Source organism: Protomyctophum bolini (assembly GCF_963924005.1).
Source record: "Protomyctophum bolini genome assembly, chromosome: 12".
NCBI lineage: Eukaryota > Metazoa > Chordata > Actinopteri > Myctophiformes > Myctophidae > Protomyctophum > Protomyctophum bolini.
In genome coordinates, this window is record NC_137873.1 from 10,477,798 (window position 1) to 10,495,404 (window position 17,607).

General features: G+C 44.0%; 1 protein-coding gene across 1 annotated transcript in view; it reads right to left on the bottom strand.

The window, feature by feature from the left end:
• atp1a2a (ATPase Na+/K+ transporting subunit alpha 2a) overlaps nucleotides 1-17,607 on the bottom strand; it is a 64,464-nt gene that overhangs the window by 45,379 nt on the left and 1,478 nt on the right. The window contains exons 2-8 of the mRNA XM_080778781.1: nucleotides 17,037-17,099; nucleotides 13,777-13,836; nucleotides 12,279-12,482; nucleotides 6,447-6,560; nucleotides 5,748-5,882; nucleotides 5,438-5,555; nucleotides 836-1,104 (exon numbers count right to left, since the gene is read on the bottom strand). Of these exons, the coding sequence (XP_080634907.1) occupies nucleotides 836-1,104; nucleotides 5,438-5,555; nucleotides 5,748-5,882; nucleotides 6,447-6,560; nucleotides 12,279-12,482; nucleotides 13,777-13,836; nucleotides 17,037-17,099 (963 nt within the window). The remainder of the gene's footprint in view (nucleotides 1-835; nucleotides 1,105-5,437; nucleotides 5,556-5,747; nucleotides 5,883-6,446; nucleotides 6,561-12,278; nucleotides 12,483-13,776; nucleotides 13,837-17,036; nucleotides 17,100-17,607) is intronic.

The following is a 17,607-nucleotide window of genomic DNA, read 5'->3' on the forward strand; positions in this document are numbered from 1 at the left end:
CATGGGGACCGTTATTAAACCTTACAGAAATATAAAATTAAAAACATATTGCTGTTATGTTAATCTGCTGGAAGGTCATATGCATCTGTGTGACTGAACACGCCCCAGGTTAATGAGTCAGTGTGTCCTTGGGCCAGTTAGGACGACCAACCAGCTTTCGACCAACCAGCTTTCGACCAACCAGCTTTCGACCAACCAGCTTTCGACCATCGCATCGCGACGCATTGTGATCTTGTAGATCAGCTATTTTCAAATGGCCGAAATGGATATAGGGTTCATAGTAGTGGTTCATGTATGTGTCGTGATAATAATCAAAATCTACAAAGTAACTAGTAACTAGTTTTCAAATAAATGTAGTGGAGTAAAAGTACAATATTTGCATCTGAGATGTAGTAGAGTAGAAGTAAAAGTGTTGGAACTTGGAAATAGTCAAATAAAGTACAAATACCTCAACATTGTAGGCTACTATAGCTATACTATATAGCTGCTACAGTATAAGCAATATTTCTTCTAACCTGACTCCGCCAGATTCTCAAGCAGAAACGATGAACCCGAAGCAGCAGATATCTCCATAATAACTTCGAGTTGTAGTCCTGTTAGGTTGCGTTTACATTTGCGCTGTGGCACAGCTACAATACGTCACCAGTCTCGTGTCGATCCCGCCTCTAGCGGCCACATACGGCCGCATATCGCTCCGATCAGCATTTGATCGGAGTGCATCGTCTCTGCCCGAGACTTAGCTACTTTCCACCACTGCACAGAACCCAACCACACACACACACACACACATACACACACGTTTCTGTAAACAGCTTCCCTAAACATCGCCACTCACCGTGACAGTGGCCAGCAGTCCCTCGGGCACGTTGGCCACGATGATGCCGATGAGGAAGATGACGGCCTCCAGCCAGCCGTAGCCCAGGATGAGCGCCAGGACGAAGAAGGTGACGCCCAGGAAGACGGCCACGCCGGTGATGAGGGCGATGAAGTGCTCGATCTCCATGTTGATGGGCGTCTGGCCCACCTCCAGGCCCGAGGCCAGCGTGGCGATGCGGCCCATCACCGTGCGGTCGCCCGTGCTGATCACCACGCCGTTGGCCGTGCCTGGATGGGACAGGGACGGACAGGTTTGGGCTTTAGACCACACTGACCCCCACTTCATTTTAAGTGGTGCTAGCTGCTTCTATGCCTAGTGTGTAGTGTATGTACAGTATGTATCTGCATGAACAGTACACCTGAAAATGTAGCAAAGCGTTAGTTCATACAGGGACATGTGAGTCTGAACGCCTCAGCTGTAATCAGCTGTCAGTCAGCTGATTGTATCAATCAGCCTATAAGCATCCTATTCCTAATTTCTATTTACAATTTAGGCATTAAGCAGACACTCTTAATCCAGAGAGATTTACATTAAGCAAGAACAAAACATGGCAATACATTATATAGGCCTACATAAAAAAATTGTGAATCATACGTAAGCTAAGAACGTAACAGTGAAATATCTATATAATGAAACTATGCATATAGCTATAGCTAGAGCAAATGCTACGGGCCAAGATGGAGTCTGAAGAGGTGGGTTTTCAGACTACGGCGGAAGATTGGAAGTGAGGCTGCAGTTCTGATTGTAATGGGAAGTGCATTCCATAGTTTTGGAGACAGATGGGATAAGAGTTTGGGACATGTGGAGCGTTGTCCCAGCTGGTACTTTCAGCTTCCCTGCGTTGGCTGATCTGAGTGCGCGGGAGGGTTTGTAGGGTTCGATCAGACTTCAACAGAGGGTGCCATACCTTTGCGGTTGCTTTGAATGCTTATGCCAGTATGAGAGTTTTGTATTCTGTGCGGTCAGCGCCCGGGAGCCACTTCCATACTCCAATCAGCCTCATTCCCTCAACAAGGCTGTCCGTTTAAATACAGCTCACTGCTATACAATAGCTCTATTTCTACTGCTTCTCAGACACTGCTGCTCAAATAATTGAATTTATGTCTGCTGATTCAGCTAAATATCAATGTCAATGTATTGCTTGTGTATTGCTCAAGCATGTGAACTGAATGTTGAACAGAAATTCTCGTTTACATGGCTCTAAAGTAAACTAGAATTCAATGTTCTATGGCATGAATGTTAACATGCATCCAAGTTGTATGTTTCAAGTTCATCTCATCAACTGTCTTGTTATGTGGGGGGTTTTGCTTGTTTTTCTGAGCATGATGCTTCGACATCTCCCAAAGCAGAGTCCTTTATCACCAAATTTAACTATATTATTCCATTTGTTGCAATAAATTATTAATCTACTTGCACGTGAGTGTTTCTGTCTGAATAATAAGTAACTGATTACAAGACAAAGCTCATCGCCTCGCCTCCTTCACACTGTAGTGTGATTATATTTTAAAATAAACCACCTGTTTCTCCCCAATTTAGTCGCCAATAAAATCCTGCCCACACACATTTCTGTTATCCTATTACAGACACATTTCTGTGTTGTCATTGCTGTTATCCTACAGTATACTACACACACATTTCTGTGTTGTCATTGCTGTTATCCTATATACAGTATACTACAGACTCACCTGACAGTGAGGAGCCCACACCGGGAGGACGAATATATTCCTATACTCCTCCTGCTTTTTGGGGCTTTTCTGCCTTCATTTGGATAGTGACAGGAAACAGGGAGAGAAAGACGGGGAGTGACACACAGCAAAGGTCATCGGGCTAGGGAATTGAACCCAGGACTCGCTGCCAGGCTCGTACACACCTAAAGCACATTTCTACACTGTGAAATGTAATTAAATTAATTGAACTCAGAGTGTACAAATTTAACCAAACGGGCTACAGACGGGCTATATATAAGGGGTCCATTTGGAGCCCTGGTGACCAGGAATCAGAGTTCACAGATGCATTAAACATCATCTGTGACATAACTGTAATGATGGCTCCACTTCAAAGGGGTTCCAACGTGCCGCTCCTGCACGGAGCCTTTGAATATTTCGGGGCGACCTTTCTCCATGAAACGCGAGTGTACTGTACACATATTGACAAAAAGGACCCGGGATCAGTACTCGGCGGTTAATTTGTTGAACAGCCACCGCTAACCTCGCTCTGAACCATCTGTTGAAATGTGCAGAGGAACGGTGCCCACAGAGGGACTAATTATAATGTTAGCTCTGGGTGAAGACGAAGAGCACCAAATGACTAAAATATAAAATGTAATATACAGCTAGACTGCAGATCAGAAGGCTCTCGGTTCAAATCTACAGCAGCAGCCGGCTTCTTCTTTTTCTTTTTTTTTGCAGCTGACCCCCGCGCTCTGTGCCCCCGTGGCGATTATGAGCTACAGGGAATTACATAAGTACCGGCATATATATATATATAATACATACAGACTACAGTATATATGTGTGTCAAAAGAGAATGGTAAAAAAATGAGGGCAACTGATGGACAGATGAGGGCTGGTGATGGATATATGCTGCAGAATTAAATCAGTTGGCCTATACTGTTGAGAGAACAGCAGTGGCGGAGAAGTGGAAGAAGAGGAGATAGCACAGCAGAGGATGGATGGATCTGGAGCCACATGAAGAGAGGATCAGACTCACTTTAAAACCACTTAAAAAAACGATATACTTCCTTTGACTGCTGTCCCCTGGGATGTGTGTTCCCCAGTAGCAGATGTACTGTAGTACAAGCTCTGAACGTGGGGCAAAGCAGCACGTTTTGAGCTTGCAGATCTGCCACTTTTGCAATTCCTGAACAGTGTGTCCCTTTACAGTCCAATAACGGACATGTCTTCTAGTTTCCAAACAAGGGACGATTCCGTATCTCAATGGCAACGTGTCATTGTTCCCGACCGCTCATTAATCCAACCCATTTCTAACCCTATCCCAAACCCAAACCACCCCTCACGTGGAGGCCATGGGGTGAGTCTTGACGTAGTCAGACTAACGGGACGTCAGACTAATGCACAATCCCCATCTCAAGGGACTAACTAACTATACGTCTCGCCTTGTAAAAGTGGCTGGTGAAATCTGACTAACATGTCTGGTAAAAAAATAAATGTGTACACAATACAGTTCCATATTACTCTGTGGCTATAACATCCTTAAGGCTACTAACTGTATGGCCAACGTGAACACCACACTTATGTATACGCTTCACGTGTTTGAAAACTGCTACGAGACATCTCTCACCTGCACAAGAGCCTGCGTCTATATCTGATCTGCTGTGAATGTTCCTCTACATTTTCACTGTACTACACAGGAAGCATTTATGCCTCATTTTATCGCTATGCACAATAGGCTGTTTCTCTACTACTTGAACAAGAAGCATTTCTGCCTCATTTTATTGTGCACAGTAGAATGTGATTCTACAGTATATCTGTTCAGTGCTGCTATTTATATCTCAAACTCAAACTGACAGTGTATACTTGACATTGCGCCTGCTTGTTTTCCTTGTTTCTCGTTTCTCTATGATTTACAGTCATCGCTCCTTCCTTATTGACACTGTTGAAAATGTTGCTCGTACAAAAAATGAATCTCGCCCACTCTTTTACACATGCTAACTTGTGATGTTGTCTGAATACAATACACGCATCCTGAATGATCTCTACTGTACATCATTGTCTGAATACAATACACACATACATCCTGAATGATCTCTTGACCTCGAGCCCGACACGGCCTTTACGGCATGTCTTCCCCCATCTCTCTCCCGTTTCCTGTCAGCCTACTTACTGTCTGTCCCTTCAAAAACCAATAAAAATCTAAAAAACAAAAGAAAAATAAAGAAAAAAACAAAATCTCATAATTTTTTTTGAGTGGTGCAACCACTCCCTTACGGAGCTATATGTGTGTGGCTGGGTGGGTCTGAGCACGAAAACAGCATGGTTGTTTTTCACCACCTGTGCGCAACCTAACACGCACACAAACACACACACACACACACACACACACGCACATATTAACTGTATATATTGTGATTTCAGGTGTGCGGCACCCTGGGTGCGTTCCTGTGGGTCTGGAACTCCCCCCCCCCACACACACACACACACGGAGTTGCACCACTCACTTCACACGGGTGTGATTTTTTGTAACTGTCTTGATCAATTTGAATGATTAACAACTTAAAGTTGTACGTATACAGCATTAATAGTCAGCCGGCTTGGCCTAACGACAAACTTACTAGCCAATCGCAGGGCAATCATCCCCCCCAGGCTATGGGATGTCCTGTGTAGCGTAAATCTATCCTCAGTTGCATTCTAACTAGGTTCTTTCAGTGCAGACACACTGATGACTAAGCGGACATGACAGACACATTGCACAGGTGGTGTGAAGGTCAGGCGAGAGGCGCAGAGAGGCCACACACTAAGTGACACCCAGATGGACAGATGGACAACAGGACGACAGCAGGGGACAGACATGTTCCCCGTGGCCAGATGTGGCCTCACTGACCCTCGACACAGTTGGTGGAGAAGAAGCAGATGTTCCTGGTCTCCAGAGGATTGTCGTTGGTGAAATCGGGCGAACGAGTCTGAGGCTCCGACTCCCCCGTCAGAGAGGAGTTGTCCACCTGTACATCATGGAGAGAGAGAGAGACATCTGAAACTGGGAACAGTATATGGAAGGACATAAATAAATGCTTATAAGAGAAAAAAAGAGAAAAACATGAAATCAACTGAACCAAACCAAGTGAGAGCCTCATCATGTGAGAGCCTGGTGTGAGAGCCTCATCATGTGAGAGCCTATGGTGAGGAGCGTATACCTTGCAGCCGGCAGCAGAGACCACCCTCAGGTCAGCGGGGATGCGGTCGCCCCCTTTGATCTCCACCAGGTCCCCCTGGACCACCAGTTCAGCATTGATCTGTACCTTCTCCCCGTCCCGGATCACCAACGCTTGCTGCCAACAGAGGACGGGGAAGAGAGGACGCAGGGAGGGGGTAAAGGGGAAGTCAGAGAGGGAGGGGGGGGGGCAGGCAGGCACAGGGAATAGAAGAGGGATTTGAGCAGAACAGAGGAGGAGAGAGAGAGAGAGAGAGAGAGAGAGAGAGAGAGAGAGAGAGAGAGAGAGGATGGTGGGGTCAGAATATTCAGAAACAAAGAGCCGGAGGGTAGGATAGAAGATGAGAGAGATAGAAGCAGAGAGGAGAGAGGAAAGACAGGTAGTGAGAAAGACAGGAAATAAGCCAAATAGGGGGGAGAGAGGGAGAGAGAGAGAGCCCAGATAGATTAAAGAATTAGGCAGTGGAAGAGCTAAATGGGACGAGACAGGGAGGGGAGAGTGGAGTTTTAATGCAAACACACTCGCAGTCCTGCAGTTCACTCAAACATTTATTCTCTCGCCCCGCTGTGCAAGCTAAATACTTTTCCCATCCAAGTGAGTGTGCATAAAGCTCTACTTGAGGGACGCAACGGGGCCATCGATTAGAAAAGCTCTCTCTCTCTCCTCTCTCTCTAGACTCACCTGCGGCACCATGTTCTTGAAGGATTCCATGATGCGGGAGCTCTTGGCCTCCTGGTAGTAGGAGAAGCAGCCTGTGATGATCACCACCGCCGCCAGCACCACTCCCAGGTACAGCTGGAGAGGAACAAGAAGGTGGATATGGATACATCAATGAAGGGTTCATTTCATCGACTATACAACTATGACGGTAATTGTTCGTTGACTAACTTTTTCAATGATCAATGATGAAAACTATACACTAAACTATACTGTACACTAAAATGAAAACTAAGTTGATGACTACAACTATGACTAAATACATTGACAGATTCTAAAATGTTAGGGAGGAACTACTGGAGAAGAGATCCAGACAGTAGAATAAGACAAGTCATTTTGCCGAAAATAGCCAATTTATTTATAGCTCACAACGCGACTGCTACGCAATGTGAGCAGAAATTTTATAGTAGGCTATAAATCAGGAATTCCGACACCATCTAGGCCCGCCAACATAACCTTTACTCGACTAAATCAACTGTAGATTTAGTTGACTTAAGCGTTTGTAAGTGTCTTGCTCAGGGACACGGGTGGGCTGGGCGGGGGTTCGAACCGCTAACCCTCTGATTTACAGACTCTCTATACTCTACCCATTCAACTATATGGCCGCCGCCAATATCAGATCCCCCCAAAAATCTGGCATGGGTTGGGCTTTAGATCAATGTCACCATTGATTCAGTTACTCATGTAAGCAGGTTTTTGAGAGCAGCTGAGGGATTAGCAACCCTGTTTTAAACCAGCAAAAAAACCCTCAGTAGTGGGATACAAAGGAAAAGTTTAAAGGGAGAAAACCTTGGGAGGAACGATTGCCGATTGCGTAAAAGGAACATGAGATACCAGCAGAGTTCACATGTTTTTGCTGTGTCGACTGCATTGGGGACGGGTGTTCTTCAAGGTTAACAGATGTCTTCCAAATGTACTTACATGTACAAGTATACATAGATAAACTGAGCACCATGCATCTGATCTGTGCAGTGACAGAGAGGGACTCTTTATGTCCACCGACTCTGAGTTGTAGAACAACTTCAAGGTTTCACGCTGTCTTGTGAAACCAGCCATGAAAGCAAGCCAACTCTAACTTTGGGTGGTTTTCATTCCGCTTGGCCTGAAGTGTCCATTATCATCAGCCCTAAAACCCTGCAACAAACTTTAGCAAAACATTTTCACTTGTAAACTTGTTAACTTTCTGTCGCCTCAAATGGTTGTTATCGAAGAAAGAGAAGGAGGGAAGCACATCTAGTAAAAAATCCATGGCTGTTGATTGAAAGGAATACTTTGTTCGTAAAGACACAGGTTTTTGTTTTGTTTTAGTTTTTCTTTCTGAAATGTTATCGATTTTCTAAAGATATACAAATAGGGAGAGTAAAGAGTCTTTTAAAGACACTTTCTCTTTGGAAAGCAGTGGTGCAGTGCTTGTTTCATCTTTTATGTCCAACACCTGCCCTCCGGCATTAAAGGCAGAGAATGCACCCGTATCTTTACACAATCACTTGGAGTGCTGTCACAGACTCCCAGGCCGCCCCTCCAGGCCCCGTCTCTTAACGGCATCACAGATTAAACTATCAGCTCTTTTTTTTTTTTCTTTATTAAGCTTTCAAAGAGACTTGTTCTCCTTCACAAACCTCAGCCCAAGTGCCTATAATTAAAGGAATTAAACGTTTCTGCTGCCTTTGGGTGCAAACACAAATGACAACTCTTTAGGAATTAACCACTTGAGCGCGCTGTATACTTTTGTCATACGCCAAATAGCGGAAATAGCTGATCTACAAGCTCACACAGTTCAACCCATTGCCTCGCGTTGTGAGCTTGTAGATCTGCTACTTATACTGTATCATTTTGGAAAAAAGTTGAAAGTGGTTAAGCAAAACCTCTGTACTTTCTTGATCAGTGATATGAGCATTTTGGAAAAATACTAAAGTAATACTAAAATATTGATGATTGATTGATTCATTCATTCATTCATTCATTGCGATTGATATAATTTATTCTAATATTCCAACAGGGTTTCATAACTCCAAAAGTCATAAAACCCCCTACATCAGCGCCTATATATTTTAATGACTAGAAGCATTAAAATAACTGTGTAACACAGAATCCCGTGGCCTGTAGAATGATGTTACCATAGGTTCGCGTCGCCGTTTGATGACGTTGTGCAGAGTGGGCCTGATGGCCAAAAGCGGTGCGTGGCTGAAATGTGCCTGAATTATGCGTTTTAACTTTTATATTAACTCTACATTCTACAATATGTGAAGACATTGAGGGCAGGATGATAAGCCAAAATCATAGACAGAGAAGTGATGAAGAGTCTGTGGCAAATTTGGAGGCAGGTGGAGTGCTGGTCCGCCCATGATGAGCTGACGCACGCAGCGTCGTTGCATCTCTGATTCTGGCAGTGGGATAATATAACACTAGTCATGGTATATAAAAAAATTATAATAACATTTTCTTTGTGAGACCCAATGAACACGAACTTCAAGTATACTACGTCAGTTCCATTGATCAATTGATTAATCATTAAAATAAACAGCATTTGCGGGCCGAATGTTAAATTAGTTGTCTGTTGGTTGTGTTTCATTTACAGTATGTTGTACTGTAAATGTGGTGGTGTTAACCCATTCTGACCTGAGATCAGATTCATACGAGGTTTCCACTGAACACACACTGGTCTGATGAACCCATTCTGACCTGAGATCAGATTCTTAAAAATGTCAGTCGTTCTTCGATTTTTCAAAAATAGCAGACCTACAAGCTCATAGCGCGCCACTCGGTGGCACGCTATGAGCTTGTAGATCTGCTATTTTTCAATAGCTAAAGCATAACATGATGCTAACACCAAAATGGGTTCCCGTTCAGAATGGGTTAAGGGCTTGTATTTCTGCAAAAAATTCTGCAAAAATGTCCGGGCCAATTTTTTGTCTCAGTCCAGCCTTGATGGTCCTCCACCCATAAGGTACACGAAGCAGCTTAAAACAAGCATCACAAACTGTAAGTTGACCACGGTGTGATGTCAGTGTTAAGTGGTCAGATGGGTGGGCCTGGGAGAATGCCAAAACCATGTTTGTCTTTTAAAGTGGGTCCTAAAGGAACTGGTTAGAATATCGTGTTCCTTCCACGCGCTACGTACGTCCGGACTCCCGCCTGTCAGGTGAAAAGAAGCAGCTTGGACTCCTCATGCATAGAAGGAAGCATGAGGTCAGTCCACTGCAACCCCCAGGTGGGCAGAGGAAGTGTAGCGCATGATCATGGGTTTGCAAAATCGTGGGATACAAATTATAGAAGAAAACTAAATAAGTGGGTCCTGCTGATGCAGAAAGGGCTGAGAACCACACAGCCTTATCACCTATCAGTCAGGGATCTTGATAATCCATGAATCTAAAGTGAAAATAGGAAAGTGTATAGTACTGTACATTTTTCACCTGACAGCAGGGATATGCAAAACCGTCTTCTCGGGGTGTAGATTACTGCTCATATTGCATGAAGACACTTGAGGCTTTGATACAGCTCGCTCGCTAGAGCAGCTAGCACTGTTATCTACGGAACGTAGAGATTCCTATTGTTTGGGGGATTAAAAACTGTGTGTGTGTGTGTGTGTGTGTGTGTGTGTGTGTGTGTGTGTGTGTGTGTGTGTGTGTGTGTGTGTGTGTGTGTGTGTGTGTGTGTGTGTGTGTGTGTATACGCTCTGACTGTTACTGCATGTTATGCAATGGTCTAATGGTTTATGAGATTAGTGAGCTGTAAAAATAACTTGCACTGTACCGTACATACAGTATGGACATCTGCTATTGTTCATGTACTGCAGTGCAGCAGTGGTTCTGAACCTGTGGTTCTGTGACCTCCTAAAATAATCTTATAGGAACTACGACCCCCAAGCACTTGGAATGTAAGAAAGAGTTGAGGCATTACATTTAGTTTGACTAAAAAGACTGGCTATTTTCCAAAATGTTGCCTCTTCTTCATATTATCCAATTTGGCCAATGTTTGCCCTGTTTATATAGTAGTTTGTTGATTGCCTTTATTGGTACTATAAAAAGGTCTGTCATCTGAAGACCCCCCCCACCCACCCAAACCCACAGGTTGAGAACCACTGGTGTACTGTACATACTGTACATACATATTAGTGCCATCACTTGTTTCTGTATCTGTTCTCTGTTTCATACTGCAGCAAAAATACCAGTAAGACGCCTGGGGCCGTGTGCACTGGCCATATATGGAGCGTGTCTTGACTCTTGAGTGTACAGGGTTTGATGAGGCTGCACAAATAACTTTGGGGCAGGCCCGTCTAGAGTTTAAATGGACAGGTATCAGTCAAAAGGGACACATCGAAGAGGAAGGATGGATGGGGAAGGATCAACATACAGTATGGAATGTCAGAACAGGTTCTGACATATATCCATATACCGGTACTAATATTGATGCCACAAGACCTGGGCACCATATATGGGGGCTTTCCCCGTGTATGGGGATTTTGAGGCTGTGGCCTCCTGGTGGTGCTATAATAGGCCAATGTGAAAAGGGTGCCATTTCTTCTTAGGCCTTGGATAGCAATTGGATGATTTGAGGCATTTTGTTCCAAAAATGTGTTTAGAAAAAAAATCCACCTGTTGCCGCACACGTGTTGGCGCTATAATAGGCCATCCTGCAAACTTTGAAAGCCAATGTTAGCCAATTAGGATGGAATATGAAATATCGGACAGATCTGTCTTGAACACATGACTAGAGATACTGTGTAACGATTCGCGGGATCTTTGGACAGGCCTTCGGCCTGGTGGAGACAATTATGTTTAGGTGTCATTGTTCTAAATATATGTTTAGAACCTCTTGCTGTTCTACAGTCATACAGCCAACCAGTTGAAGAAATTGCAGATTGAGGCTTTAGATTAACCTTAAAAAATATCTGTGACCATTTAGGGTTTATGGAAGGTGCTTCGGAACATGTATTCTATTGGTACTTTGACCAATTCAAACACTCGTCAAACACTCTTTGTGCTAGTGCTACTTTTACCACTTCAAATACTCTTTAATCTTAAAAGAATGAATAACCGAAAATAGCTAGACTATATACTGTACAAGCTTCTAGATCGGCTATTTCTAGATCCGCTAAAACATCCTGCCTTCTATGGAATCCAAATGGCTGAAATCAAAACTGTAATCCATACTGTCACAACAACAGAAGTTGAATAAAAAGGACTGAAATGAATTAAAAGGGTACAAGAATTAATTTGTGCCCTCTGTCTTGGATATTAAAACAAGAACTTGATAAAAAAAAAAAAAAAAAAAAACCTTCCAACCAACCCATACAACCCTCGATGGACACTGTTGCTGTTATTATGGGTATTCATTTTATGAGATTTGTATTTTATTGTATTTTATGTATTAGTTGTGTTTTATTGTCTCCTGTATGCCAGCCAGAGTGCCAAAGGCACATTTTTTATTTTATGTAAAAATGTAACGGATAATAAAGTTTCTTTGTCTTTATCTTTATTTCCCTTGTGGAATATAACACAGGTCTAATTGTGTGCATATGTACTGTGAATTGTGCTCAGTGCTGGTCTGAACCAATTGAGTACATTTATGTACAAAAGAAATGGGGAAAATTGCTTGTGGTCTCCTGGTAGACATTTTCAGGACAGTTTTGAAAGAAAACCAGTGTTATTACGCATCATGTAATGGATGGTGTTCAGGGCATTCCACATTTTGGTGGCAGAGCAGCAGAATCAGTTTCCAATGTTTGTCCTAAATGTGTGTCTAAATGGTCAATCCCTCTGTGGCGTGCGCGTGTGCGTGTGCGTGCGCTCTCACATTGTCATTGACCGGCTCGTCCTCTGTGGCCACCTGGATGCTGAAGGCGAAGAAGCAGAGGATGGCGCCAATCCACAGCAGGATGGAGAAGCCGCCGAACAGCTGGCGACAGAACTTCACCCACTCCGGGGTGGTGGGCGGTGGCGTGAGGGCGTTGGGACCATCCCTGGCCAGCACCTCCAGAGCCTTGGCACTGGTCAGACCCTGCAGGACAGGTCCACACGTTCAAAGGTTTAGACAGAATATCTGAAGGCACCACACACACATGCAAAAAATCTGATTCTTCCACCGAGGCTGTTTCACAGCTGAAAACTCTGTAAATAATGAACTCTGTGCACTGACTGAACCTTACGGCCACACACAGATTGACTTGACTGCATCGTTTCATGTGTTTTATATCTGTTTATTTATGCAAGGCCACGTTGTATTGCGTTTTGTTCTCCTGAGGAAGGCAAGCGTGACTGTCGAAACGTTGGTTTTGGTTGTGATCTTTCTCTCTCGTACAACGTTTTTGGCACGTGAGCTATAACAGTATGTGTATTTGAGTGTTTGAGTCCTTTACCGTTGGCTGGCACCTCAAGCAAATAGGTCTCTTTTCAGATGGGGGTCCACAGGCCAAATACACATCAATCCGGGGGTCCTTGACTATGGAAAATGTCAGAGAACCACTGACATGCAGTGACGGTGAAGGCCGTGTGCGTTCATATGGAACACAATTTCCATTTCCGTGGACGCTGGGCTGCAGGCTATTTATCCTGCCTCATTCCAGGAGGAGTTTTGACCCCTTTTACCCCGTCCTTTGGTTTCTCGGCAGCTGAGCATCTTGTTTGCGGCTATCGGCCGCAACACATCTCGTGGATCTATCTGATGTGTGTGAGTGTGCGTTTGTGATAAGGATTAAGGATGGCAAACAGAGTCAGGGAGCAGCGCAGAGGTTCCTGAGATGGATCGAACTTCACCAAAGTAACAGTGGGGGGAAGGGGGGGGGGGGGCTTGGCGCTTTGGGGGGGTTGGGATGCGAGAAAATTAAAGCTGCAATCCTGTAGTTTTTGAATAACACATTTTGTTTTTAACTTGCATGCAGCGTCCGTAGAGTTCTCTCTTTTTAACATTTTTAGCCCACAATTTCCGTAACCCAATTCTTTCACCTAGTGTCAATTGTCTAATGTAATCCTGGGTGCTACACTCACTCTGCCAAGCTGGGGAGAGCAACGAACTGACCTCATGCTTCCTTCAATGCATGAGGAGTCCAATCCGCTTAATTTCACCTGACAGGGGGGGGAGTTTCCCCAGTAGGACGTAGCGTGCGGTAGGAACACGTTATTAAAAAACAACTAAAAACTAAATGTATTTGGCCGCAATCCGGCCGCGGACGCAACTGAACATATTTTTTCAAGATGTTACAATGTGTGTGTGTGTGTGTGTGTGTGTGTGTGTGTGTGTGTGTGTGTGTGTGTGTGTGCGTGTGTGCAATGCATGTGGGTGCCGTGTACGTTACCCGATGTAGGTCCACTGTATAGCGTATGGACAGTTCATCCAGAGATATTTTGTGTTCATCCTACAGAAACAGAAAGATGTGGAGGATTATAAACCGGTATATGATGTGCGTGGAAGCCAATGTGACTCCTCTCTCGACATAAGATGTAACTCCACAGAGCAGCCTCCATACGATATATAGAACGACAACAGGACATCTCGTGTCACAATAAGGAACCATGCAGTGCGTGTACACTCCTATACATATATAATGCAACAATCTATACGAGACTGTCACATACTGGAGTGGTGTATGTGAACTCTGACCTCAATACAGGTGAACAGAACAGATCCGACAAGCACTGACTGGGGAACAAGACGAATATAAATGATGCATTTATATAGATTATGCATTACATTCATTCCATTAACAAACAGTCACACACACACACACACACACACACACACCAATGGCAGGAGGAAACCATGCAAGGCACCAACCGGCTGCACATCGGGAGCAATTAGGGCTTCAGAGTCTTGCTCAAGGACACTTTGACACTAACTGGGGACCTCGTGGTTCCCAAGCGGCTGCTCTACCCCTGAGCCACTGCCGCCCCGTATACTGGAGTGGTGTAAAATGTGAACTCAATATGAACAGAACTGACTGGGGAACAAGACTAATATACACACGAGGGCTGATTACACTTGAGATACATCTGGGGAAGACATGAACACATAATAGAACTATGGAAACTAGAACATAAACATATAACACTGTGACAACTGTAGGAGGAAATATGGTGAGTGACCAATAGAGTATTTTGTCACGTCTATGAAGAGGAAGTAATTATTTATATGCACTGCATAACATAAATTACTTGCTTTAGTGGGTCCACGTATACATGACCCACTAACGCAATGATTGACGTATAGCTCAATCATAGTCTCCTGGGCCAGATACATTCACATTCACATCCAGGCATGCCAGGTATGTAGAACTGTGAATTGCACATTGCAAAGCAATATCATCACGAGTGGACTGGAGGATGCTGTACTGACAGTATCTGGTACAACATGACTATAATGACGTAAAATGAGAAGTGGTGAAAATGTGACTTTTCTTTGCTGTTGTACAGAATGGAATGGCACGGTATAATGACATGGCGAGTGGAGGAAGTAGATATACTGCATTCACTGACAGCACTCGGTTGGTAAAATATTGGCCCACACATTTACATCGTATAAATGTCTAGCATTCAAAACCAAAATGCCGTGCAAGCCTAGTTTCCGCTGGTAACTGTGAAACTGAATGTACAGTGTATCAGTGACATAAGCTTGCATCTGTTCATAGATACGTCGAGCATGCAGGGTGAGCTTGTCAGGCTGGACTTCTTCCACTGCTGACATCACAGCCTTAGAGTATGTATGGGAAATGTTTGTGGCGGGGCTGTTCCATCAGCCCATTTCCCAAATGTACAGTACATATAGCATATCGTCCCTGCTGTCGGGTGGAAACCTCACTACGTCCAAAACTGCAACTTTTCAGGATTCAAATAAAAAAAAAGTGAGGGGCGCTCTTATCGTAATGATCATACATCATCATACATCAGCCAATCAAATCAGCACATTCCGTGCTACAAACACTAACACGTGCTCAAACACACCTACACACAAAGCTGTGCATAGGAGGGGCTAGCAGTAGCACACCTCAAAAAAGAAATACTGTATAGCAAAAGTAGCAGATGTACAAACTTGTGGATCCGCTACTTTTTATGCTTTGTGATGCTGTAGTATGATCAAGTATATGTAGGGCATTCATTAAAAAAAACACACACAAAAGGCTAAAATGTGGAGATTTCCACACCAGGTTTCTGCCTGACAGCAACAATATTTATTGTTTATGTGAATGTCTATTTATGACATAGAATTGTGTGTTTCCACATTATTAGAACTTCCAGCGTTTAAAATGATCTGCCCAGTCGTTAAACACACCTGCTGTGTTCAGGACCCAAACAATGACTCACCCCATCATGTCACAATGTGGACCATATTGATCCTTCAGTTTCATCTTCACCCACCTGATGGCTGCTCAGGTGGTCATATTGAGCGCTCGGGGGAGGAGAGCAATTAGGGCTAAAAGTATGACGGGCGGGAATCAGACCTGGGACCTTTGTTATCCTGCAGAAGAATCAGACCTGGGACCCTTTGTTATCCTGCAGAAGAATCAGACCTGGGACCTTTGTTATCCTGCAGAATCAGACCTGGGACCTTTGTTATCCTGCAGAAGAATCAGACCTGGGACCTTTGTTATCCTGCAGAAGAATCAGACCTGGGACCTTTGTTATCCTGCAGAATCAGACCTGGGACCTTTGTTATCCTGCAGAAGAATCAGACCTGAGACCTTTGTTATCCTGCAGAATCAGACCTGGGACCTTTGTTATCCTGCAGAATCAGACCTGGGACCTTTGTTATCCTGCAGAATCAGACCTGGGACCTTTGTTATCCTGCAGAATCAGACCTGGGACCTTTGTTATCCTGCAGAATCAGACCTGGGACCTTTGTTATCCTGCAGAATCAGACCTGGGACCTTTGTTATCCTGCAGAATCAGACCTGGGACCTTTGTTATCCTGCAGAAGAACTGTTCAGCTTCACCCAGCTGAGACACTTGGACACTTGGACTAACTATTTTCACTGATGAAAAATGAAAACTAAGCTATGATGACTAAAAAACGAGATATATTGACAATTTCGTCAATAAATAAAAACTAGACTGCAATGTTTGCAAGGGACTAGTGGACAAGAGATCCAGTATAAGTAAGGCACAAGTCATTTTACACTTTGTTGCATGCTGAAAATAGCAGATCTACAAGCTCACAACGCGACACCCTGTGGAGCTTGTAGAATTCTGTAGATTTAGTCGACTAAAACTAGACTAACACTAAAACATTCCAGGTGACTAAAATAAGACTAAAACCAAAATTCCAAAGACTGACTAAACTTTAAAATAGAAATGTGCTGCCAAAAACAACACTGCTGGGGGGGGGGGGGGGGCTATGGCCTCCCATCATTGCAACTGATCAGATTGGCAGCGGTCTGTAATGGTGTCGGAAACCCGTCCGACAGCACTTAATAAGGCGAGCGCTGTAGCAGATCTAACAGTCATTGTTGTTTATGGGTTGTGTGTGTGTGTGTGTGTGTGTGTGTGTGTGTGTGTGTGTGTGTGTGTGTGTGTGTGTGTGTGTGTGTGTGTGCACTACGGAGTGCCAGACAGTTTTTCTTACCAAGGACACTTCTTTCTTCAGCTCCTCCAAATCCCTTTCCCTTTTCTTCCTCTCGGCACCGTTCTGGGAGAGAGAGAGATAGAGAGAGATAGAGAGAGAGAGAGAGAGAGAGAGAACCATGAACTTTGAGAGCTACACATAATGTACAGTACTGTGTGATCACTGCAAAAACACCATTTTCGGCCACCCGAGGTTGAAACAACAGCTGCCTTAAAATATGAATAAAGACATGTCCTCCGTTTTAACTCCTGAGTGTCAGGATCGCCGGTTTCGTCTCACGCTTGATCCTGTGAGCACCTTTGATACTTCTAACTGTACAGATACTGTACTTAATGTTTAAACGTATATAAGCATGTACATCTCCTGCATGCGAGGACCTGGTTGTCCCGTTTGATCTAAATCGGAAAATAGCCACTTGCTATAGCTCCTTTCTTTTTTTCCTTCTCTCTAATCTTAATTGTTTTCTGTAATCATTTTGATTAATTTGGAGAACAACAATATCATGTCCAAAACAGGGACACCAGGTTACAAGTGGTTATACTGTAAGTCTGATTGTGAAATCTGTTTTTCA